We start from the raw sequence: 21036 nt of genomic DNA, 5'->3' as shown, positions 1-21036 counted from the left end.
TTTCTCTCGCCCTTCTTTCCTTCTCTTCGTATATACTCAGTCCTTCCTTCCTCAGCTTGTACTGTTCCCTAAAAAACATCCTCCCCTGAATATTTTCCCCTCAAAATATGATCCTACCCAGGGCTTCCCTGTACTGTTTCTTCCAGTCACTCTGGGCATGAGCCCCTCCCTCAGGGATGCCCACCCCTCACCTTCTCTACACAAGTCACCTCTGCCCTCTAAGTTGTGCCGGTAGAATTCCCTATTCTTGCACACATCTGTTTTTATTTAAATGATTTCTTAAATTACAGCTCCTTTCTCTAGAAGTAACTTGACTTTTGCATAGACAGCACCATGTGGGTCCCTCTCGCTGACAGCCCCACCAGCCCACTGCAGCCGGCAGGTGCCAGAGTGTGGGGGGCAGCTTCTTCACCTTCAGATCCCGGTGGCATCCCCCAGCCTTATCCAACTACTAAGAAGTAGTTGGGGGGGGTCTCTCTGGCTTGACCAGCCTGTTCCTCCTCTCACCCGTTCCTTTATTTCCTTTCCCTCCTGGCATTCCCAGAACCTTCCCTCTCATACTGATGGTCACACCCTCCTCCGGGCACTGTTCTTCAGCCTCCCTGGCTGTGACTATTTGACATCAACTACAAACTACCAAAGCCAAAGCCACACCTTAATTTCCAGTGTCTTTCAAGCTGTGGGCCACAACCTACAAATGAGTTGTGAGATTTATTTCTGGGTCATGATCAGCATGAAATGAAACAGAAAATATCAGCCATCATAAAGCAAGCACAGACACACACATCAACATGCACCCTGGATCATTACATAAAACAGATCTCTTTACGCTATGTTACTGCAGACTCTGTCTCCTGGTGCTTCCTTCTCACCTCACCGTCCTCATCTCCTAATTCACCCAAGCCCTGACTGTCTACCGTCCTTTCCTCCCCCGGATCCTGTCCGGGCTGGACCACGGCCCTGCTCCAATCACAGCTATTAATTCAATGTCGCTTTCTCTCGCACCCTCCGTTACCTTCGCTCTTTGCTGACTTGTCCTCCTCACTGTACACTTTCCATTTCTATTCCTGAGTCATAAACATATATGGAAGGCATATTGTGGAGAGGGAGACAGGCTTATTAGTGCAGAACAATTCAGAATAACATGCTACCTTTCGTGATTTTTTTTTTTTAAAAAGGGATGCAGGACCGGGGAAAAGGAAATACATATATAATTGGTGGTTATGACCTGAACTGTCTCCAGGAGACAGCTTACCTGGATAAGAGAGACTTAGTTTTTTTATACCTTTGTAATTACGAATCTCTTGAAAGTGAAAATAGGTTAAAAACATGAAAATAAATTAACTTTGCTTATGCAATTCATCGTGAGCTGTCCTTTGCTAGTGGCTCAACTAAGCTTTATTTTGCCTTCTCAGAACCTTCTCTTATCAGATCAGATGTTCAAAATCTTGTCCTTTATTACTTCTCTGCTGCGTATACTTCTGGGCCTTCTGGTTGACGAAGGCGGAAGCCACCCAGCTAGTTTCTCATACGAGCTCAACCTCAATGCGTGCACATGAAAGCCACCCCGTGTGTACTCCTGTGCAGAGCTCCTGTGCCTGCTTAGGCCTGAGCCTTTCATCTGCTTCCAGTCTCAACTCTCCACAGTTCAGGCAACACATCTCAGTCTATGCCAAATCCCTTGTCTTGGGTGCAGAAGTGGAAGGGACAAAGAAATAAACACAGCTGATACCATATTGGGGGTGGAATTATGTATTTTTAAAATATTTTCCTTAGTGTTGTCATAATGTATACGTAAAAAAATAAAGTTGGAATAAAAATAATTAATTGCCTGATTATTAAACCTTTCCAAACGCCAACAGTGACTCTCATTTATTTCATAATTCAAATAAATGACCCACAGATACTTATTTCAAATGCCTTATAAAATCTTACAAATTGGCTTTTATGCTTTATCATTGTACTGAAACAGGTTCACCATGACTTCCTCCCAGTCAATCAATGTGTGTTTCTCTTTCCTCAACCCCTCTGATCTCACCAGTTAGGCTGAGACCAGGACCTGGGCTTCAGTTTTGCTTACAGCTTATTCCAGAGCGTGCTAGACAGACAGCTATTCTACACAGAGGTTAATGGCACGAGTGTCAGTCCCATCAATTCCTAGTCATGTGACCTTGAACAAATGACGTCCTCCCTATGCCTGTTTCCTCATCTCTAAGACAAGACAAATAGTGCCTAAACCTCACGGGGATGGGGGGTGGCGGGGGGTGGGGTTGTAGGCTGTGTGACTCATAATAAACACTCAAGAACTCTTCACAATGTTGCACTATCAGCTAACCTCCCACAACCATCTCCCCGAAGGAGGGTGGAGCCCTGGTTCTGTTCCTGTGTTCGCCTCTCTCAGGTGGGGCGGGTAAATACTGCCTGCTATTCCCATGTTTAGCCATTGTTTCAGGCTTGAGCATGTGACCTGGTTCTGGCCAATGATAACTAAAGAGAAACACTGGGGGGAGTCCTGGGAAAGGCAAGTTCATTCACTCTTCAATGACACTGGTCACTTTCCCTCTCTGTGGGCTGATGCCACAGGACGGCGAGAAGGCCAGAACTATGGCAGCATTCTGAGACTTTGATGTCAATGAATCAGCTAAGTGATAGGATGTCCTTCCCGCTTGGTACCAGAGCTAATCTACGACTGACAGAATATGGCAGAGGGGATGGCATGCCATCTCCAAGAGCAGGTTACAGACAACACGGGGCCCATCTTGAGCTTCCTCTCTCACCACTCACTCAGTCCCACAAAAGTAGTGGCCATGTCATGAGGACAGTTTATGGAGGCCCACCTGGCAAGAGATGGATGAGTTCCCTCGGAAATGGATCCTTGAGGCCCGGAAACAGCAGCCCAGGCCTAACCCCCCACCTAACAGATGGATCCAGAACCACCCAGCTAAGCCACTACCAGATTCCTCACCCACAGAAACTATGAGATAACATGTGCCTGGTTTTAAGTTGCTAAGTTTTGGTATAATGTGTTTCATAACCATAAGTAACTCATATAGTTCTCTTGTTTATGAGAAATAGATGACGGTTTTCCAAACATTTTGTACAATGACCATATAAATACGTTTTAAATGATGATTCAATCATGTAGAATGGAAAATTTCCCAAAACTGTTGCCAAACTATTACTTACTTTTTTATACTCTATTTTGCTTTATTGAAAATATACTATACTGGGCGTGACCCCCTAAACTGATCTCATGGCTCACTAATAGGCCGCGGCTGTTGGTCTGAAAAACATCATATTATGTAATATCTCAAATTCAATGCTAAGAGTCTGTATTACCTCAAAGCAAGCCAGAGATAAAAGGAGAAGCAGGGCCTCCCAGGTGGCGCAGGCAGTTGAGCACCACACTGTGAAGCTGTCTGCAGCCTCTGCAGCGCGGGTTCGATCCTGGCCAGCCGGGGAGAAATCCACATGGCACAGCAGACCTCTCCTGTCTCGCCCACTGCTCCTCTCAGCAGTGTATTTCATCAGTCTGCCTGTTCTGTTCCCCACTCTGTCTCTGGTGAATCCTTTCACCCTCCCACACCTCTGGCCTATACTCCGGTTCTTATATAAATAAATCTTTAAAAAAAAAAAAAAGAAGTAGGGATCAACTAACCTCTGAACCAAGTAATTAAAACTTCACTTTTCTTGCATAACTGCCCAGTACCAGCAAGATGTCCCCCTCCATCCCCCATCCATGAAGTTTAAAAAATGGTAGGGGCTCATACCTAAGGCATCGCAGATTTCCAGATCAGCCAATAATTGCTTTGAGACCTTAATCACCATCTGCATATTTCCAAAAAGTCCCTCAAAATCAATGTTTGGTACCTGAGAATGAGAAAGAAAATGTCAAAATACATGGAAATGAAACTGATGGCAAATTACTTATTATTCATATTAGGAACACCTCGAAGATGGTACAAAAATCACTCAAGGTCATGTTCCCTCACTCGAAACATCCAACACTATCTTTAATGTCACCCTTTGTCCTTGATCCAGTTACCCTCGGCTTACCTGCCACTTCATCTATTATCTTAGTAAAGTGACTGTGGAACTAACTGGGTTTATAATTATATTGTGATACAAATCTACCCCTCACCCCTCAGCTGTCTGCAAAGTCAGATGGCACTGCTCACTTCCTCCAGCAGCTGGAAGTAAATGCTCCAAGGGTGTGAATGTAAGATAATCCAGATGGTCAGGTAACAAGCAGTAAAGACTGTAAATCCTCAAGATACTGTTAACCTTTCCTGTCTTCATCATCTAGAAAAGTGCCTTATACATATACAAGTTAGTGAGGGTTTCCTGAATTAATATAATATATATAATGAAGTGCTCAAAACAGGTAACCCAGCACCCCCAAACTTCATTATATTACTGCACAACCTTCTCAGAAAAGTAACAATCCGATTCCCTGGAACTGTTTACAGGAGCCACAGAAATAAAAAAGTCCTGGGAAATTACTGTAGTAAGTCTGGTAAGTTGACAGTGGACATAAGTGGTAGGATGTTGAGGGCTTAAGTTGACCTTTGAATTAAGGGCAGCAGCAGCCATCACAGTCTTTATTTCAAACCTAGTAAATCTTTGGGGTAAAAGCTCCTATTTCCTAGCAGGCTTAGAGAACCACTTCCTGGAAGGGCAAATTTTCTCCCTCATTTCCCACCTGTGCCTGCTGCAGGGGTACCATGATCCGCTCAATGCACATTTCCAGATCCCGGATGTAGTCTCTCTCTGTCTGAAGAAGTTCTTCTATGACCTTAGATCTCTTTTCCAGCATCCTCTGTTCGGGGTTACCAGTAGACACAGACCCAGAAGAGGCCATCGGTGATGAAGACTGGGAGGAGAGGAGTGTCATTTCTGGAGGGAAAAAGAAGACTGGTCAGCAGCTCTGGGTGGGAAGGCATGACTCTTCAATGGTGGACCTGGAAAGAACATGTCCCCTGAGAACTGAAGGTCTCACAATTCCACTAACAGGAAATCCTACACACGTGTCAGTTCCAACCAGAACAGACAAAGAACTTATAAAAGCTATCCCTGCAGAAAGAACTTCTCCCATCTGTGTTATACCACTTCTAGAAGTTGTCAAAAGAAGGAGCTGGCCCACTGTATGAGGACAAAACAGTGTGCACAACCTTCTTGGGAAAGAGGTTGAAAGTTCTTATCAAGAAGAGAAGTACTTTCCCTAAATTAGATATCACACTTGTTTCTGTCTCAGCAGCAGAAATACCAAGTTGGGAGTTACAAACACTGACATGGCACAGTAAGAGGAATATTATTGGGATCACATATTAATGACACTTACAAGGAAGATAAGAGATGGGAATTATGTGTGGGAGTCCTGGGTGACTGTCATTGTGATGGACAATGTGGTCAATGTTGATTAAGATTCCTATATAATGAAATATACATAAATGTTGAGCATCTCCCTATCAAAATATCAACGATCACAAGTAGGTTTTGCTACTTCAACTACTCTGGAAGACAGATACAAATGTCCTGTAAACAAAGTTCTTTCATGATATTTTCAATTAAAAGAACCTCTACAGAACCACACTGCATTTCTAAAAATAAAAACAAATTCTGTACCTTATCACTAGCTTTTACAGCCACCTGTTACATCATTCTGCAACCATCAAATAAAATCTGGTCCAGGCACAAATCATCAGTGGAAAGTTCTATTGGGGATAGTGAGGTTTGATGAGTTGTTCAGCTTTGAATTATTTATTATAAATTACTTACTGATTACAAAAATGAAAAACAGTCACTATATAGTAGAGTAATGGAAAATACCATCACTGACTAATCAAAATTATCATCAATGTGAAACAGACAGACATCATATGCTTCCAAATGTCATATCCTTATATCCTTAAGGTAACGACCCAGTAAACAATGTGAAGCAAATCTTGAGGAAATCCAACATCAGAAAAACCCAAATTCAGGATTTACAGTCCTCAAAATGTCATATCATGAAAAACAAAGAGAGCCTGAGCAACAGTTCCCAGGTAAAGATAACTGAAAAGACAAAAATAAATGCATTATGTGATTCTGAACTGGATCCTGATCTGTGGGGAAATGACAGAATGGACAAAACTGGGTCAGTTGATGAAACTGGATAATAGGCTAAAAATTAGAAAAATAATTAAATCAATTAAAATTTTCCTGAAATGACAAATCTATGTGCTCATGTCTGAGACTATCCATATTCAAATAAAATACACACTCATGCTTACCAAGGGACATGATAACTGCAGTGATGAATGCAAATAGCTCAGGCACAACTATATACAGATATCTAGATATAGACAAGAGATCTAGAGAGAGAACAAAAACAAAAACATGGTGAGGGTCTCCATGGTGGCACAAGCAGGTAAGATGCAACCTATGAAGCTATCAGCAGCCACTGCAGCACAGAGTTTGATCCCCTGCCAGGGAGCTAACCACATGGTGCAGCAGACCTCTCCTGACACGCCCACTGCTCCCATCAGCAGTGTATTTCAGTCAATCTGCCTGTTCTGCTCCCCACTCTGTCTTTGGTGAATCCTCTCATCCCCCCCACACCTCTGGCCTATACCCTAGTTCTTGTATACATAAATAAATAAATCTTTAAAAAAATGGTGAAATGTTGACTACTGGTAAACTTGAATAAAGGATATATGCACATTCTTTGTACCTTTGCAATTATATATAAACTGGGTATTATTCAAAATAAGTCTTTGAACTTGACATTTCAAGCATAACTGATCCAAATGCTAAATTACAATTACAAATTAACCGTAGTGCATATAAAATTTATTTTCACTGGCCTTGTTTTAAATTTTCTTTATGATTTCAAAGCAACAGAATCTTAGTCCAAATATGTTTCATGAATGACAAAAGCAGCTCATTTTTGATAATGGATTAAAAAGTTCTGGGAAAGGAGTATATTACTGAATTCCTACCACGAGACAGACATTTTAAATACTATATCCTTGAACTCATTTAATATTTACCCCGAAACTCTGAAGTTGTATTATTGCTCCATTAAATAGATAAGAAAATATAGGCTTTGAAAAGTTGACCCATTTGTACTACAAAATGAGTAAAAGGCAGTTCTGGAATTAGAATCTAAATATATCGAAATCCAAGCCCTACACACTTAATCCTGGTGCTATTTTTGTCTCACTAGACTGGAATCTCAACTAGAAAGTAAGGAGTTTATTTGTTTCAAATCTTAAAACTTCACTGGCATTTTCTGCAGGAAATCCAAGGGTTTTTTTACTGTAATAGTTCAAAGCTTAGCACACCAGCAAGCTCTCATCAATCACAAGCCAGCAATTAGATTTTTAAAGAGAGCAAAAAATGTGATAACAGTTCTTACAAACTGTCAGCATGTCTTTTTGGGGGCAGTTGAATTTATAAACCCTTGAACAGTCTTTAAAAAACAGATTGAAAAAAAAAAGGCAAAAAACCCAGTAGAATGTATTTTGCTAAACTGTAGTCTCCTAGGGACCCTGATATATGAATTTCTAACAAAATCCAAAGTTTTTCTGAGGCTGCAGGGGACCTTCAGTTTCACACATACATTAATATTCAAAGATTAAGTCCAACTAGAGATAACTGGTTTGAATTATTAACTCCAAATGTAAAATTAATTTTCCATTATTCCAAATATATTCTTTAAAAAGTCTGATCTACACATTCAGTATCTGCTACAACCAAGTGTGAGAAGGCAGCCCCCACCCTCAGCCCCCAGCAGTGGAGACTGAGGCTTTGAATCTGGCTGAGTTCCAGAAAGTCCATTTTTACCTCTGGGCCTCAATTTCCTCATCTGTAAAATGAGGATAATAAAACTTACTTTGCAGAATTGGTGAGGGAATTAAACAAGGTAATAACATAAGTTAGTCCTATTCCCATAAAAATGCCACCTGCACCAAACCAAGGTAAAATGCCCCAAGTAGGAAATGTTCTGTTCAGATACCACAACATTCTACTTTTCCGTAAGATGACAAAATCATTAAAAATGAGGAAGCCCATGCAGGAAATTGGGGCCTGGCATCAGCCTATCAATAAAAGGTGCAAAACAGCCCCTTCATCCTTCCTTAACGCCCTGGAGGGGGTTAGGAGTTGGGGCTGGCCGCACCACATTACTCCCACAATTGAGATAAAACAATTAGGGGCAGCTCGTTTTTCATTTTTGTTCCCTTCCCACCACCCCACCCAAAATCCGATTCCGCTTTCTCAAGATGCCTCCTTCCCCTCGGTTAGGGCATTACTGCCAGGCTAAGTCCTCCAAGTGCTCGAAGTAAGGGGTTCCAGTCGCCGCCAGCTGCCCCTCCAGCCCCCATTCTAACCACCGCACCTCAAAGGAGATTTAAAGAGGAAGGCCACTCACTCGCCCCCCAGCCTCTGCAAACTGGCTCTGTCTGCGGCGGGGGAGATCCTGGCCTCTCGGGCCACGTCCCCAGCTGCACCTGAGCGGGAAGGAGGCCGGTCAGTCCTGGCTGCCTCCTCGCAGGCTCCCGCAACCCCAGGTGGAACTTGCAAAGTCAAAATTCTGCGGCGCATACGTGTGGGTCTGAAGCTGACGCAGGCAGAGAATCTTCCCAGAGCTCTGGAATGTTCAGCAACCCCCTAAAATCCTTTGAATAGGATCGGCGTTTGCCCCCCCCACCCCACCCCCAGCTCTCCCATATTTACATATGAATGACCCCAAGTCCCCCAGGCTACCACCGCAGGGCCAGGTCTAAAGGATGGAGCTGGAATCCCTCAGTCAGGACCGGCCAGCCTGGCTGGGGGGCGGCGCCTTCCCTACTAACTTTCCTTTTCTAGTCCCAGAACAGTTGCGACTTGACTTCAGGGGCCTTTATTTTTTTCACTTCTTTCTTGAAGGGGAGGCTTTACTATTTTATTTATTCATTTATTTTTAATTTTAAATGACACACCATTTTTTTTTTTTTAAAGATTTTATTTATTTATTTATACAAGCACTGGGTACAGTCAGAAGTGCGGGAGGGTGAGAGAATTCACCAGAGCCAGAGCGGGGAGCAGAGCAGGCAGAAGGACCGAAGTACACTGCTGAGGGGAGCAGCGGGCGTCAGGAGAGGTCTGCACGCCATGCGGGACCCTCCTCCGGTGGCCGGGGAGCAGCCGGGGATCGAACCAGCGCTGCAGAGGCTGCGGGCAGCTTCGCAACCCAGCGCTCAACCGCTGCGCCACCGGTGACACACCATTATTTTACATTTTTTTTTTTGTTTGTTTTTTCACTCTAGAGCATTTCTTTCCTCAGGTGTGGTGGTCGCCATAGATTTCCCACCACCAAAGCACCCACAGTCCCCCACCACAGCCCACTGTGCCCGCCTCTCTCCCTCCTCCTGTTTTCTTCCCCCTCACCCTCCCCACACCTCAGATCTGTGGTCGGTTTTCAAGGATCCATTTAAAATTTTTTTGTCTGACCCTCTGACCCTTTGTTTGGTTTCTCCATATTCCACACATGAGGGAAACCATCCTGTCTTTATCTTTCTCCTTCTGCCTCCCTTCACTTAGGATACTTCAAAAAATTTTAATCTACCATACTACCTCTTATTTTCCTATCCCTGTCAAAGCTTTGTTTCTTGGGATGCTCTTTTTAGGAAAAGTGTTCTGAAGGCCCATCCGTCTGTGGTGGAGCCCACAGCTAGTAGCCTCTCTCTACCTCCTTTGCCCTAAGACCTCTCTTCTGCAGTCTCTCTCCAGGCCAGGAGTTGCCCTTGCTCGCCCTGGGCTTTGCTAAGGGAACAGACCTCCTACTTTAGGTACCTTGCCCTAAAGCCATCAGAATGCACAGATCTCAGCTGGCTGGTGCCAGGACAGTGAGAGCGTCACAGAGTGACTCACAGAGACTGAGAGTTCTGCTCACAGCTCACAGACACTTATCCTTTAAAAAAAGCCAACGAAAGGAAGTTGCAGGACATGCCATTGTAAAAAAAAAAAGAAAAAACTTGCAAAACCTCCATACATTTCCATATACATATATGACCTATAATTACACAGTAAATGGTCTTGAAGGACCACACATCCCACTCATCAGAGTGCCTCGGGGAAGGAACTGGGATTTGGAGGTAGAAGGACAGATGCAGGCTTGAGCTAAGTCAGTACTGTTTAATCTCACAAGAATATATTAATGTCTTGCCAGTAATTTACAACAAAGGCTCATGCTGAGATACATCACTACCGGTGGAGTTCTAAGCCATCTGAGAGGACAACTTTTGGCAAAGAGCCCTCTGCCCACTGCTTCTGAAATCACACCGTCAACCTGTGAGGCTTTCCTGGGTGGTGAGTCAGTCCAGGGTTGATGCTTCCCTCCCTCATCTGGCGGAACTCCTTTCAGCCAGATATTCTATTTTAACTGATTTTTACATGGCACTTATTACTATGTGTATCAAGCACTGTTCTGGGTGCTTTTCAGATTGGAGCTTATTTAAATCCTCATCAAGTCCCTACTAATGTTCCCACTTCACTGACATGGAGTGAAGGGGAATCAGTAATTGGCCCAGCAAGTGGAAGACTGAGAGCTGAACTCATGCTGGCTCCAGGTCTATGCCCTGGTCCAGCAGCTGTTCTGCTGCAGCCCTCTCCCCAGCCAGGCAAGCATGGGAGATGTGCCCTGCAATTTACTCTGGGTTCTGGCAGCCACATGGGGGCTGATGGTAAAGCCAGCCTCTCAATTTCATTCTAAAGCATAACTTACCCTCTTTGGGACACACCTGGCCCACCATTAAGAGAACAATTACACATTTAAGCAAATATGTATCTGTTCTTATCGCTATAGCTATGAATCCCCACTCAGGTATAATGTAAATAAGCCCACACAGAATCAAATCCAGTATGGTCATATACAGTAAATATTCAGTAGTGATCCGGATAATTCATGGCAAAAATTAGGTGAAGGGAAGGAAAAGGCCCATTTTCTCAGGTCCTTGGATGGTTCATTTTTGCTTTAAGTGCTGGTCACCTTAAAAAAGGGGAAGGCAGAGCCCCCTTCAGGAAACTTCAGCTCCCTCCTGGAAACCCTGAAGGGTCTGGCAACCAAAGGGGTAGGTAGGGCAATAGGTAAAAACCATGAATATTTGCTCTACTTAAATTTAAAAAAAAGTAAAACCCTTTAACCCAGCCAGACCTTTTACTGTGTATGTGTATGGAGACACATGTAAAAAGATGTACACAAAGGAATGTTTATCAATGTATGAAAAAATTAGAAACTTACTGGTCACAGAAATTCTGTTTGTGCATTTTTTTTTCTTTTTAAAATTGAATTAAGTACAAACTTACAGTTATAAGATAAATAAATAAGTTCTGGGGATATAATGTACCTCATGGTGACTATAGTTAGTACCATAGTGCATATTTGAAAGTTACTAAGAGAGTAAACCTTAAAAGTTTTTATCATAAGGAAAAAAAAGGTCACTGTGTGGGGGTGATGGATGTTAACTCAACTTACTGTGGCAATCATTTTGCAAAATAGTATGGTGTATGCCCTATATACATACAATGCTGTAAGTCAGTTATATCTCAATAAAACTATAAAAATAAATAATAAAATTGAACTATAATACCATAGGGGAAAAAGTATTAACAACCTAAATAGAAACAACCAAAATTTCTCCCAAGAGGGTCTGTTTAAACAAAGCATATCTGCATAGATTATGATGGCCATTGAGATACAGATTTATGTTCATTAATGTGTTCATTAAAGTGTCTAATGTGTGTTGTTAAGTGAAAAAAGCAGGTTACAAAGCCATCTATGAAAGAATTATAACTGCTAAAAAGGGAAAAAATGTTAAATGCATATATTTGGAACAGAAAGTCTTAAAGGTGATGGAGATTCTGATTTTTTTCTGTCTTTTCACTTATTGTATTTTTAGTTCTTCTGTTGTGAACATGTAATCTTGATATGACAAAAAATAATACAGTGGAGAAGGGAATTTAATTATAAAACAAGAATATTCCAGCACTAATAGTGAGCTCTCAATTACCCTACCAATCTATTCAAATTCTTTCTTCACCTTTTGATAACCTGAGGTTTCTTTCCTGACCTAATCCCTTTACCTTACTTACTAGATAATGAAATACTGTTGAAATAACAATTTGCTAGTCCAATAAGAAAAGAAAGAAAACAAACAGCTGCTTAGCCAGCTGTCTGGAAGCCCTCAGAGGAATCAATCTTTGTAAATCAACTCATCTTCTCACCAGGCACAACTGGAAAAGTCTCACATCCTGGTTTTCTGAATTACCACATCACTCTGACCAGCCCACCCAGCCCCCTCTTCTTTTCCTTTAGCACCCACAGAACTTCTGTTTGGACAAAGTTTATCCTGCTCAGTGTAAAACCTTCAGCTCTGGGTCATTGTCTTTTTTCTGCAGGCCTCCTTGCTGCTTTAGCTCAGTGACTGCCCCGCCTATCTGGGCAAAGAGCCTCAAGTAAAATCCCTGCTGGGAGGGTTCCCACCTCGGGAAACCCAGCCCTGAGTCTCCCACATCCCTTTCTTTTTTCAGGGCCCTCTCCTGGCCCTTAGAAGAGCAGCCACCTGCACAAAGCTAAGGGTCAGTCCCTTCTGCTGCTGCCAAGAGAGCAAGTTTAACACGAGCCTCCCTGGTGGTGCAGACGGTTGAGCCCAGCGCTGTGAAGCTGTCCACAGCCTCTGCAGTGTGGGTTCGATCCGGGCCGGCAGTGGGGATGCCCACGTGGCACGGCAGACCTCTCCTGTCTCACCGCTGCTCCCCTCAGCAGTGTAGTTTAGTCAATCCGCTTATTCTGTTCCTGCTCTGTCTCTGGTGAATTCTCTCACCCTCCCACACATCTGGCCTGTGTCCCGTTTCTTGTATAAATAAATAAATCTTTATAAAAACAAACAAACAAAAAAACCCAAAAAACACTGTCTCTTAAACACTCACCAAACACAAATACTACAGAGATATGCTCCTGCCGTGATTAAAACCACGAGGTTATTAATGTTATTTAATTTTTAGGGAACAGCAGCTTAACCCTTTATTAGCAAACATCTTTTCTCTTTAGAGTCACAGAAGTGCTAGATAACCAGGAGGGCAAAGATAGTTTGTGTAAAATTATTAATTAGAAATAAATTATCATTGTTCAGTAAGCAAATTTTGATTGTAGTCAGCCAATAAACTTTACCTGAAAGCTTTTTTCTGCACAAACACACAAATCTGATACTATCTTCACCAAATCTCTTAAGAAACATTATTGCTCATCATTTACAGATGAGGAAACAGGAATCAGGGAATGAAATGACTGGCCTGGGACCACATAGCTAATAAAGCAGCATCTTTGCAACTAGCATCCCAAGTCAGTGCATTCCATGAATGTCAAGGCCTATTCTGGGTTACAAGTGTTCTCAATATGGGGGTGGCCATTTTTAATAATAACACTAGAGGGATATTTCAAAATTTGCTCATTGACATAACCCTCTGGCTATTTTTCTATTTTGTTCTATAAAAGCAGACTTCTTCAGTGGTTTATCTTTATTCCTTCCACTTGCTCTCATAACATTTTATATATCTTTTTTTTTTTATTTTATATATCTTTTAAAATTGTGGACCTCACACCACCCCCACCTCCCGCCCAGAAAAAAAAAAAAAATCAGTTATCTGGAATTAATATCCTCTTAAAAGTTTAATTTCAAAAACAGTATGACTGTCGAGCAGAGAGCTACCAAGCAAAGGTGGGAGACAGGGCAAAGGACAGGAAGTTGAAATACCCTTCAAAGCTGGCTTCAAGCTGAGGAAAGTCATTGCATCTGCCTGGGGGTAAGAAAAGCACATTACAGGGTCCAACCAGATGGTCCTTAAAATTATTCCCATTTAAATCTAGTTGAACAGGGAAAGACATAAATTCACGAGACCAAGAATAACATAAAAAAATGAACGTAACCACCTGTCTCCTGTCTATGTAGCGTTCACTACGCGCCAGGCTCCCTGCACTATTCTAGGTACTCGTATATCTATAAAATCATTTAATCTTCATATCGGGCCTCCCCGGTGGAGCAGAGCATTGAGTGCAGTGCTGTGAAGCTGTCCGCAGCCTCTGCAGTGCGGGTTTGATTCCCGGCTGGCCGGGGAGAATCCCATGTGGCATGGCAGACCTCTCCTGCCTCGTCCGCTGCTCCCCTCAGCAGTGCTTTTGGTCCATCTGCCTGTTCTGTTCCCTGCTCTGCCTCTGGTGCATCCTCTCACCCTCCCACACCTCTGGCCTCTACCCCAGCTCTTGTATAAATAAATAAATCTTTAAAAAAATCATTTAATCTTCATATCATGGAGATACAGTATCAGTTTTATTGATAAAATGGCAAGCGAGATTAATTTACATAAGACTACACAGGTAGTAGGACCAAGGTGGGGAAAACTCCTAATAGCCCCCCCGGTAAGTGCTAACTTATAAAGTCATATTTGAACGATTTGTTTATATGCTGTTTTCTATTCCCAGCTTTGAGCTCCAGAAGTCCCTGCATTGTGCCACCATGACAGCCAAAAGACACCTCTACCCTCGGCCAAATGCCAAGGGTGGTCTGGTCTGGTCTGGGTTGGTCAAGCACTGGTATGCTTGTGACCTCCAGAGCCCACTACCCACCTGACTGGCACCACTGGTAGTCTGGGGTAGCTATGATTTAAACTAGGTGACCCCATCCCACATTGGACTGTGGTGTGTACCTAATCAATGACTGTTTAGCCCATATGATGAGACCTAAGTACAAAATCAAGTTGAGTCACTGGTGCTCACTCACTGCCCCAGGTATGTGAAGTTATCTGGCCAATCAGATAGAAATAGAAGCAGAACCTGTAAGAATGTCTCAAGGTCATGCTGGGGAAACTAGTTATGTATAATATGAAGAGAAGAAGGAGTAGAAACTACGAGTAAACGGGAAGTGTGGGTTGGTAGTCAGAGGAAACAAGGCTGAAGTTCAGAGAAAAGCAAAAATGTCAAGAGAAAGGTGAGAGAAGTGGACAGGGGAAGCAGACAGCTGGCCACAGGACCACTGGTTCCAGTCCACTGGCCCAGGGTCTCAAGCACGGAACCTTGTCTAACCGATCGTCTATTCAATACATATCTATTGGGTAAGAACGCGTGTGTGGCAATGAAATGACATCAGATAAAAACTGCAAAAGTGCTCTGAAAACTGCCAAACATGTAAATTGAAGTGGCTCTACTACCACTACTCTTATTTCTGATCATGAAATTCCAAGTTGTTTGCTGGCCATTTGTTACTGCTCAATTAATTCCCATGACTATCCCTCTGCTCTCTGAAGGGACAGAGACTCCTGTAGTCAGCACAGGAAATCAACCAAGATAAAAAGTGAATGGCTTGGATTGACCTGCAGATATTTCATTCTAGTAGCTTGAATAGACTCTAGCTCCAGAGATACCATGTTCCCATATGTATAATCAAAAGAAACCTTGACTATCAGAGTCCTGTAAATTTTAAACTGTCTCTAACACTGGCAAAAGTGCCTTCATATAGGGCCTCCCTTGGTGGCGCAGGAAGTTGAGCGCAGCGCTGTGAAGCTGTCCGCAGCCTCTGCAGTGCCAGTTCGATCCCTGTTGGCCTCAGAGCAACCCACATGGCGCAGCAGACCTCTCCTGTCTTGCCTGCTGCTCCCCTCAGCAGTGTATTTCCGTCAGGCTGCCTGTTCTGTTCCCGGCTCTGTCTCTGGTGAATCCTCTCACCCTCCCACGCATCTGGCCTGTACCCTGGTTCTTGTGTAAATAAAATAAATCTTAAAAGAAAAAAAAAAGTGCCTTCATATCTATGTGGGTTTTCCTTCTCTAGGGAGAAAAATAAAAACAGAAGATTTTCTTGGATTCTGTTGCTCCACTGTGATCACTATCCAAACTTTTAAGGACTTGCTCTTATATCTTCATCACCACTTTCCTCCTGAATTTTTGTGCTATACTTTGTTGCTCTGTGGTTCCCATTTTCACCCCACCTCAAATGCAAAGGTCTTTCCTCAGTCCCAATCCCCTCTTCCATCTCTGCCGCATGTGACAGGGTATGCCCTCTCTGTTTTATGTCCCTGGGAAGACAGTTTGAAATTTGAGTCTCTCCAAGTGAAGAGGGCCAATAGATACCTCCAGTTTTCTACTCAAACCTCGAAGTCTCCTTACACACCTTAGGAGTAAGTCCTCCCTCTCAGGACTAAGGGGCACACCCTAAGTTGAGGGCAAAACCATAATAGACCTGCCCTAACAGAATCTAAGATCTAGGCCAGCACAGGAGAAGGAACTGATAAGGCAAGAAAGGAAAGGGGAGATTCTGGTAGAAGGACTTGCTTTCTGGCCCCAGAGGCAGGCTGAGGGCAGCCAGTAAGCAGGCATTTCTCAGAAGGAACAGGGATAGTGTGGGGGAAAGTGGGAGAGGGGTAGGGTATTCCACTTGGCTAATTAAACCTGGGGTGTTTACCAGTCTGAGAGCAGGCAGGTCCAGATCAGGTCAACCTGCATCTCAAGAGAGGGGACCAAGCAGTAGTGATCTGGTAGGGCAACTTGTACAGGGGGAAGGCAGTAGACTGGTAAGAGATGAAGAAGCCATCATTTATAGCACCTGCTATGTTCCAGACATGTGATTAAGTGTTTTATTTATATTATCTCACTATGAGACAGATATTATTTACCTTTACTGATAAAGACTCCAAAGCTCAAAGGTAAGGAAATTTGCCTAAGGTTTACATTTTAGTATATGTTGGAGCTGAGGTTTGAATTCAAGGCAGAATTCAAACTACTCCCGGGTCTGTTTCCTCTCTGTAATTACATGTTGTGACTGTGTGACAAGCTGAAGGGCGGTGGCACTTGCTGTAGTGCAGCTAGCAAAGAATGTTAGAAAGCGAACAGATTTATAGCACAGGTTAAGTTTTACCACAGGTCAAGGAGGATATCAGATGGGGGGGGTCAATCGAACTAAATAGGAACATACCATCAAAAGTTAAATTCTCAAATACAAACAAAGAGTTGTAAAAATGGAAATGGTGGTCAAATGAGCTGGTTTCAGAGATCAGAGGGCACATTACCACACTAGGACTTGACTCCCAGCAAATCAGAGTAAACGCACGCACGCGCACACTTACAGTTAGGAGGCTGATACAATAAGGAACTAAAGACAGAAGCCAAAGTTCACCTAAGTAAAAGTTGTGGGGGCAGGGGATAGAAACGAGACAAAAACCAGCAGAAAGAACCACAGAATCAGCCTTTTTTTTTTTTTTTTTTTTTTTTTTGAGCTGGAAGGAATTTAGAAGTCATTCAATTCCTATCATTTCACCTAGGGAAAAGAAAGCTAGTAACTAAATACCTTAGCTTCCCAACTAAAGTCGTGTTTGGTTTCAGTTTTATGTTGACAAATGCAGGAAGGGAGCTTGCTTTGTCAAAGATGGTGCCCCAGAAATTTAAGTTAAGTCAAGACTGTGTTGGAAGGCTCCAGAGATCAACTGCTGGCAGTTTCCAGCACCACACGGTCTTATCTTTTGAGTCTTAGATAAACCTGAAAACAAACTGCTACAAATCTAACCAGTGAGCCCATTCTGAAGGAGATCTAGAGGAGAAGCTCTCGACTTAGGAGGAAGGCATGAGGTGAATTTTTCAGACTGTCCGCATTTTTGTCTCTAACCTTTGCCCTCTGGTGATAACCAGAATTTCCCCAAATCAGCCAGAGCCAGAAAGACTGGAATGGGTATAACATATACAATAGGTGTATGGGTTTAACAGGGAGTCCAAAACGTAAAAACCACAACAAACTAACTTACTAAAGAAAGTTCGTTTCAGGGAATTAGAGAAGGCAAAACAGCAAGAAAGAGATCACTTCCATGGGATGAAACTCTTTATCCGCCCACTCCACAGATAACTTAGTGAAGGCTCTGTCATGCAGTGACTTGAATCCCTAACATTTACAAAGCACCATGAAGAACGTAATTAATCTTCTGAATTCCACATGCATGTTAGTGCTCAGCATTCATGTAAGATTCCTGAATGCCAAGGAATGAACAATCTGTTAAACAAATTAAGTCTTCTTTTCCCATAGTATTTGATGAAGTGTAGGGATGCAGAGAAAGAACAGGTCAGGAAAATAAATTTTAGCTTGGTGCCCTGATAATGAACTTCTTGTCTCCATAAGACAATCAAAAATATTAAAGAATGAAAAGATATTTGGGATCAGAGATGACTGATGAAAACAAGAAAGGTGAAAGTTCCCCTAAGGGCCTCCCCTGGTGGTGCAGCGGTTGAGCGCTGGGCTGCAAAGCTGCCTGCAGCCTCTGCAGCGCTGGTTTGATCTCCGGCCACCAGCGAGGATCCCACATGGCGTGCAGACCTCTCCTGCCGCCCGCTGCTCCCCTCAGCAGTGTACTTTGGTCCTTCTGCCTGTTCTGCTCCCTGTTCTGGCTCTGGTGAATTCTCTCACCCTCCCGCACTTCTGACTATACCCAGTGCTTGTATAAATAAATAAGTCAATCTAAAAAGAAAAGAAAAGAAAGTTCCCCTGAGAAGACTATCTGACTTAGAAAGCTGTTACATATTCGTAGCACCACAGCAGTTCATTTTCCCCCAAAGGAATTAAATTCAAAGGTTGTTCTCACACAAGACACAATAAGAATCTTGGGAGCCAGATTCCTTAAGTGCACATGTGTTTCTGGCACCTGATATAATCACCCTTTAATCTGTTTTCATGCTTTATCCTTCTAAGAAGGTTGGCTATGTTCGTACCTTGGCTACTTTTTCTGTTTTGCACAAATTCTGAGCGTCTCAGGGTGCTGGGTGCTGTACGGCGTAAGCAGCTATTCCTTCTCCAAGTGTCTGAGCCGATGAGTTCCCTGTCTTCCTGTAAGCTCCAGAGGGGCTCCTCTAACGCAGGGCCCTGAGGAACGCCACGATGACCTTGTGGGTCTCCCCTAGTCCGCTGATCCCACAGAGCATTGCAGGTGGTCCCTCTGCTTCTAAGTGCTGTCATTCCCGGTTCGTCGATGTCATCATACTCCAAATTCCTCATTTGATAGGGAGAATCTGTTTCTGTGCAATTCTGATATTTATATGCATGACTTGCAAGTGGAATATCATAGCCTTTATTTTCTGTATCAAACTTACTGTGATCTGTGGCACGAGTCTTTCCTTTGGGAGAAATGTTGCCATTTTGATAACAAGTCCTGTCCCCTTCATAGTATTTGACATATTCCTTGCCTTCACTGACACCATTCAAACGTGAGAAGTCCACAGGCTGGCCAGCAGTATAATTCCCAGAAATGTGATATAAATCATTGCGGTCTCTATAATAAAAATTAACTTCTTTGTAATCCTCAAGATTATAATTAGCATTCCTGTGGTTCATATGCCTGTTTTGAGGTTGCTCAAAATCCCCCCAAAAGTCATACGAACTCCTGTAGGCAGACCATGGTTCAGTTTCCTTAGAGTCCTTGGGGTTGTAATTCAAACTTTCATAATCTCGGTAGCCCTTCCTCTCTCCATACCCTCCAGCCTTCCAGGATATGTCCGGGCTTCTTGGAAGCCAATCATCCTTAGTCCCAGGGCTCAGATTACCAGAATCTACATTTTCTGAATTCCTATAACCATCACAGCCTGAAGTCATGCTTCTGTGGTCCTCCCAAATCTCCTTCATTGCCTTGTAGCTTTGCTCAATCTGCTCAAAATCCCAGTATCGACAATCCCTTTTTCTGTGGGGCCAATTTTGCCCTGTGTGACTCGAACCCAAGTCATCTTCTCTGTACAGTTTATCCAGCACTGCAAGGTCACTCTCCCACTTACTCCTCCAATCTTCATACTCCCCGTTGGAGTCCCAGAGTTCTTTCTTCTCTGTTTCTCTTTCTCTTTTAATCCTGTGGGGTTCACACATATTCAGAGTGCTTAAAGACCCAGGTTTTTCTTCTCCATTCCATGTGCTGGGCTGGGCCGGAATGTGGACAGGTGCAGTTTAGCCCCAGGCAGTACCTGTCGTCCTCAAAATGTCTCCCAAGCTCCTCTTGCTACTCGGTTGAGAGCTCGGAGAGATGTGGAGTTATTTCGACTTCAGGATCCAATCGGTGAGCTGTGGTATCTTTCCCCACACAGGCCTGAAGATAATTAGTAACTACTGTTCATGTGATTACAGTTGGCAGCTTTGTTTGGTGTTTCCCTCACGCTGGTCAAACTGGCTTGGCTGCTTTATGTGCTGAAGGTAGAAACATTCTATTGCTCTAAAGGTTTTACAGAAAAAGCAGGAGGAAGAAAAACAGTCCCCTTTAGTAAGGCTGGTGAGTAAGCACATTTATCAGTCTCATCTGCTTCCTTAAGCCTCCAGAAGCCAACCAGGGGACATGTAAATGCTCCCCCATGCAGCCCCCACTGGAATTCAGTCCAGGCCTCCAGGTCCAGCTTTCCCTGGACATCTGAAACACCTGAGGTCACCCTTCTCTCTACTCAAAGCCAGAATTTTCCCTCCTTTCAGAGCTTTGCTTTCAGGGGATTCAAGCTACCCATTAGCAGTACACACAAATCAGAAGCTGCTCGAGCTCCTGCCTGCCGACCCAGACATTCCACTAAAGGAAGAAAAGGCACTTTCTTTTATTGTGATCTGGTGTAAAGTCATTTTGTAGTATAAAAACTCTTCACCAGAAAACAGTTCTGTCTGTTTTCACCCTTTCATTGCCACATCATGCCAGAGAAGCGTCAAAACCATCCATTTCCTAAAACTCCTTTCCAGCTAATTCATACAGCATATTTAGGAACTGGAAAAATGAGGCTAGAAATCAAATAGTGGGTATAAAAATGCCATTTGAATGCAGCAAACATTAGCTACTTATGATATGGGAGGCGTATGGAAGAAAAAAGACGAGCAAGTCAGTCTCTGTTTATCACAACGCGGGACTAACACTGCGCTGTCCAGTAAGAGGAACGAGATAAGGGCTGTAGCTAACACTCGCAGGGCAACAGGCAAAGTTCCCGTGGGGTAGCTGGAGGCGTCAAGGAAGAGGTGGCATCTGAACAGCACT

General features: G+C 43.3%; 1 protein-coding gene across 3 annotated transcripts in view; it reads right to left on the bottom strand.

Annotated features, from left to right (window-relative positions):
* Positions 1 to 21036, bottom strand: part of DNMBP (dynamin binding protein) — an 86880-nt gene that overhangs the window by 14073 nt on the left and 51771 nt on the right. The window contains exons 1-3 of one of the 3 annotated variants that reach the window (XM_037498046.2): positions 18761 to 20232; positions 4703 to 4896; positions 3771 to 3870 (exon numbers count right to left, since the gene is read on the bottom strand). In XM_037498046.2, the coding sequence (XP_037353943.1) occupies positions 3771 to 3870; positions 4703 to 4896; positions 18761 to 19901 (1435 nt within the window). In that variant the 5' untranslated portion in view covers positions 19902 to 20232. Of the gene's footprint in view, positions 1 to 3770; positions 3871 to 4702; positions 4897 to 5625; positions 5793 to 18760; positions 20233 to 21036 lie in introns of those variants that run through there. The other 2 variants (XM_037498048.2, XM_037498045.2) reach the window with 2 other exon arrangements.

The sequence above is a fragment of the Talpa occidentalis genome, unplaced genomic scaffold, assembly GCF_014898055.3.
Source record: "Talpa occidentalis isolate TD23 unplaced genomic scaffold, MPIMG_talOcc4v2.1 talOcc4.8, whole genome shotgun sequence".
Classification (NCBI taxonomy): domain Eukaryota; kingdom Metazoa; phylum Chordata; class Mammalia; order Eulipotyphla; family Talpidae; genus Talpa; species Talpa occidentalis.
Note: the sequence above shows the minus strand (reverse complement) of the source record. Positions and strands in the feature narration are given on the sequence as shown.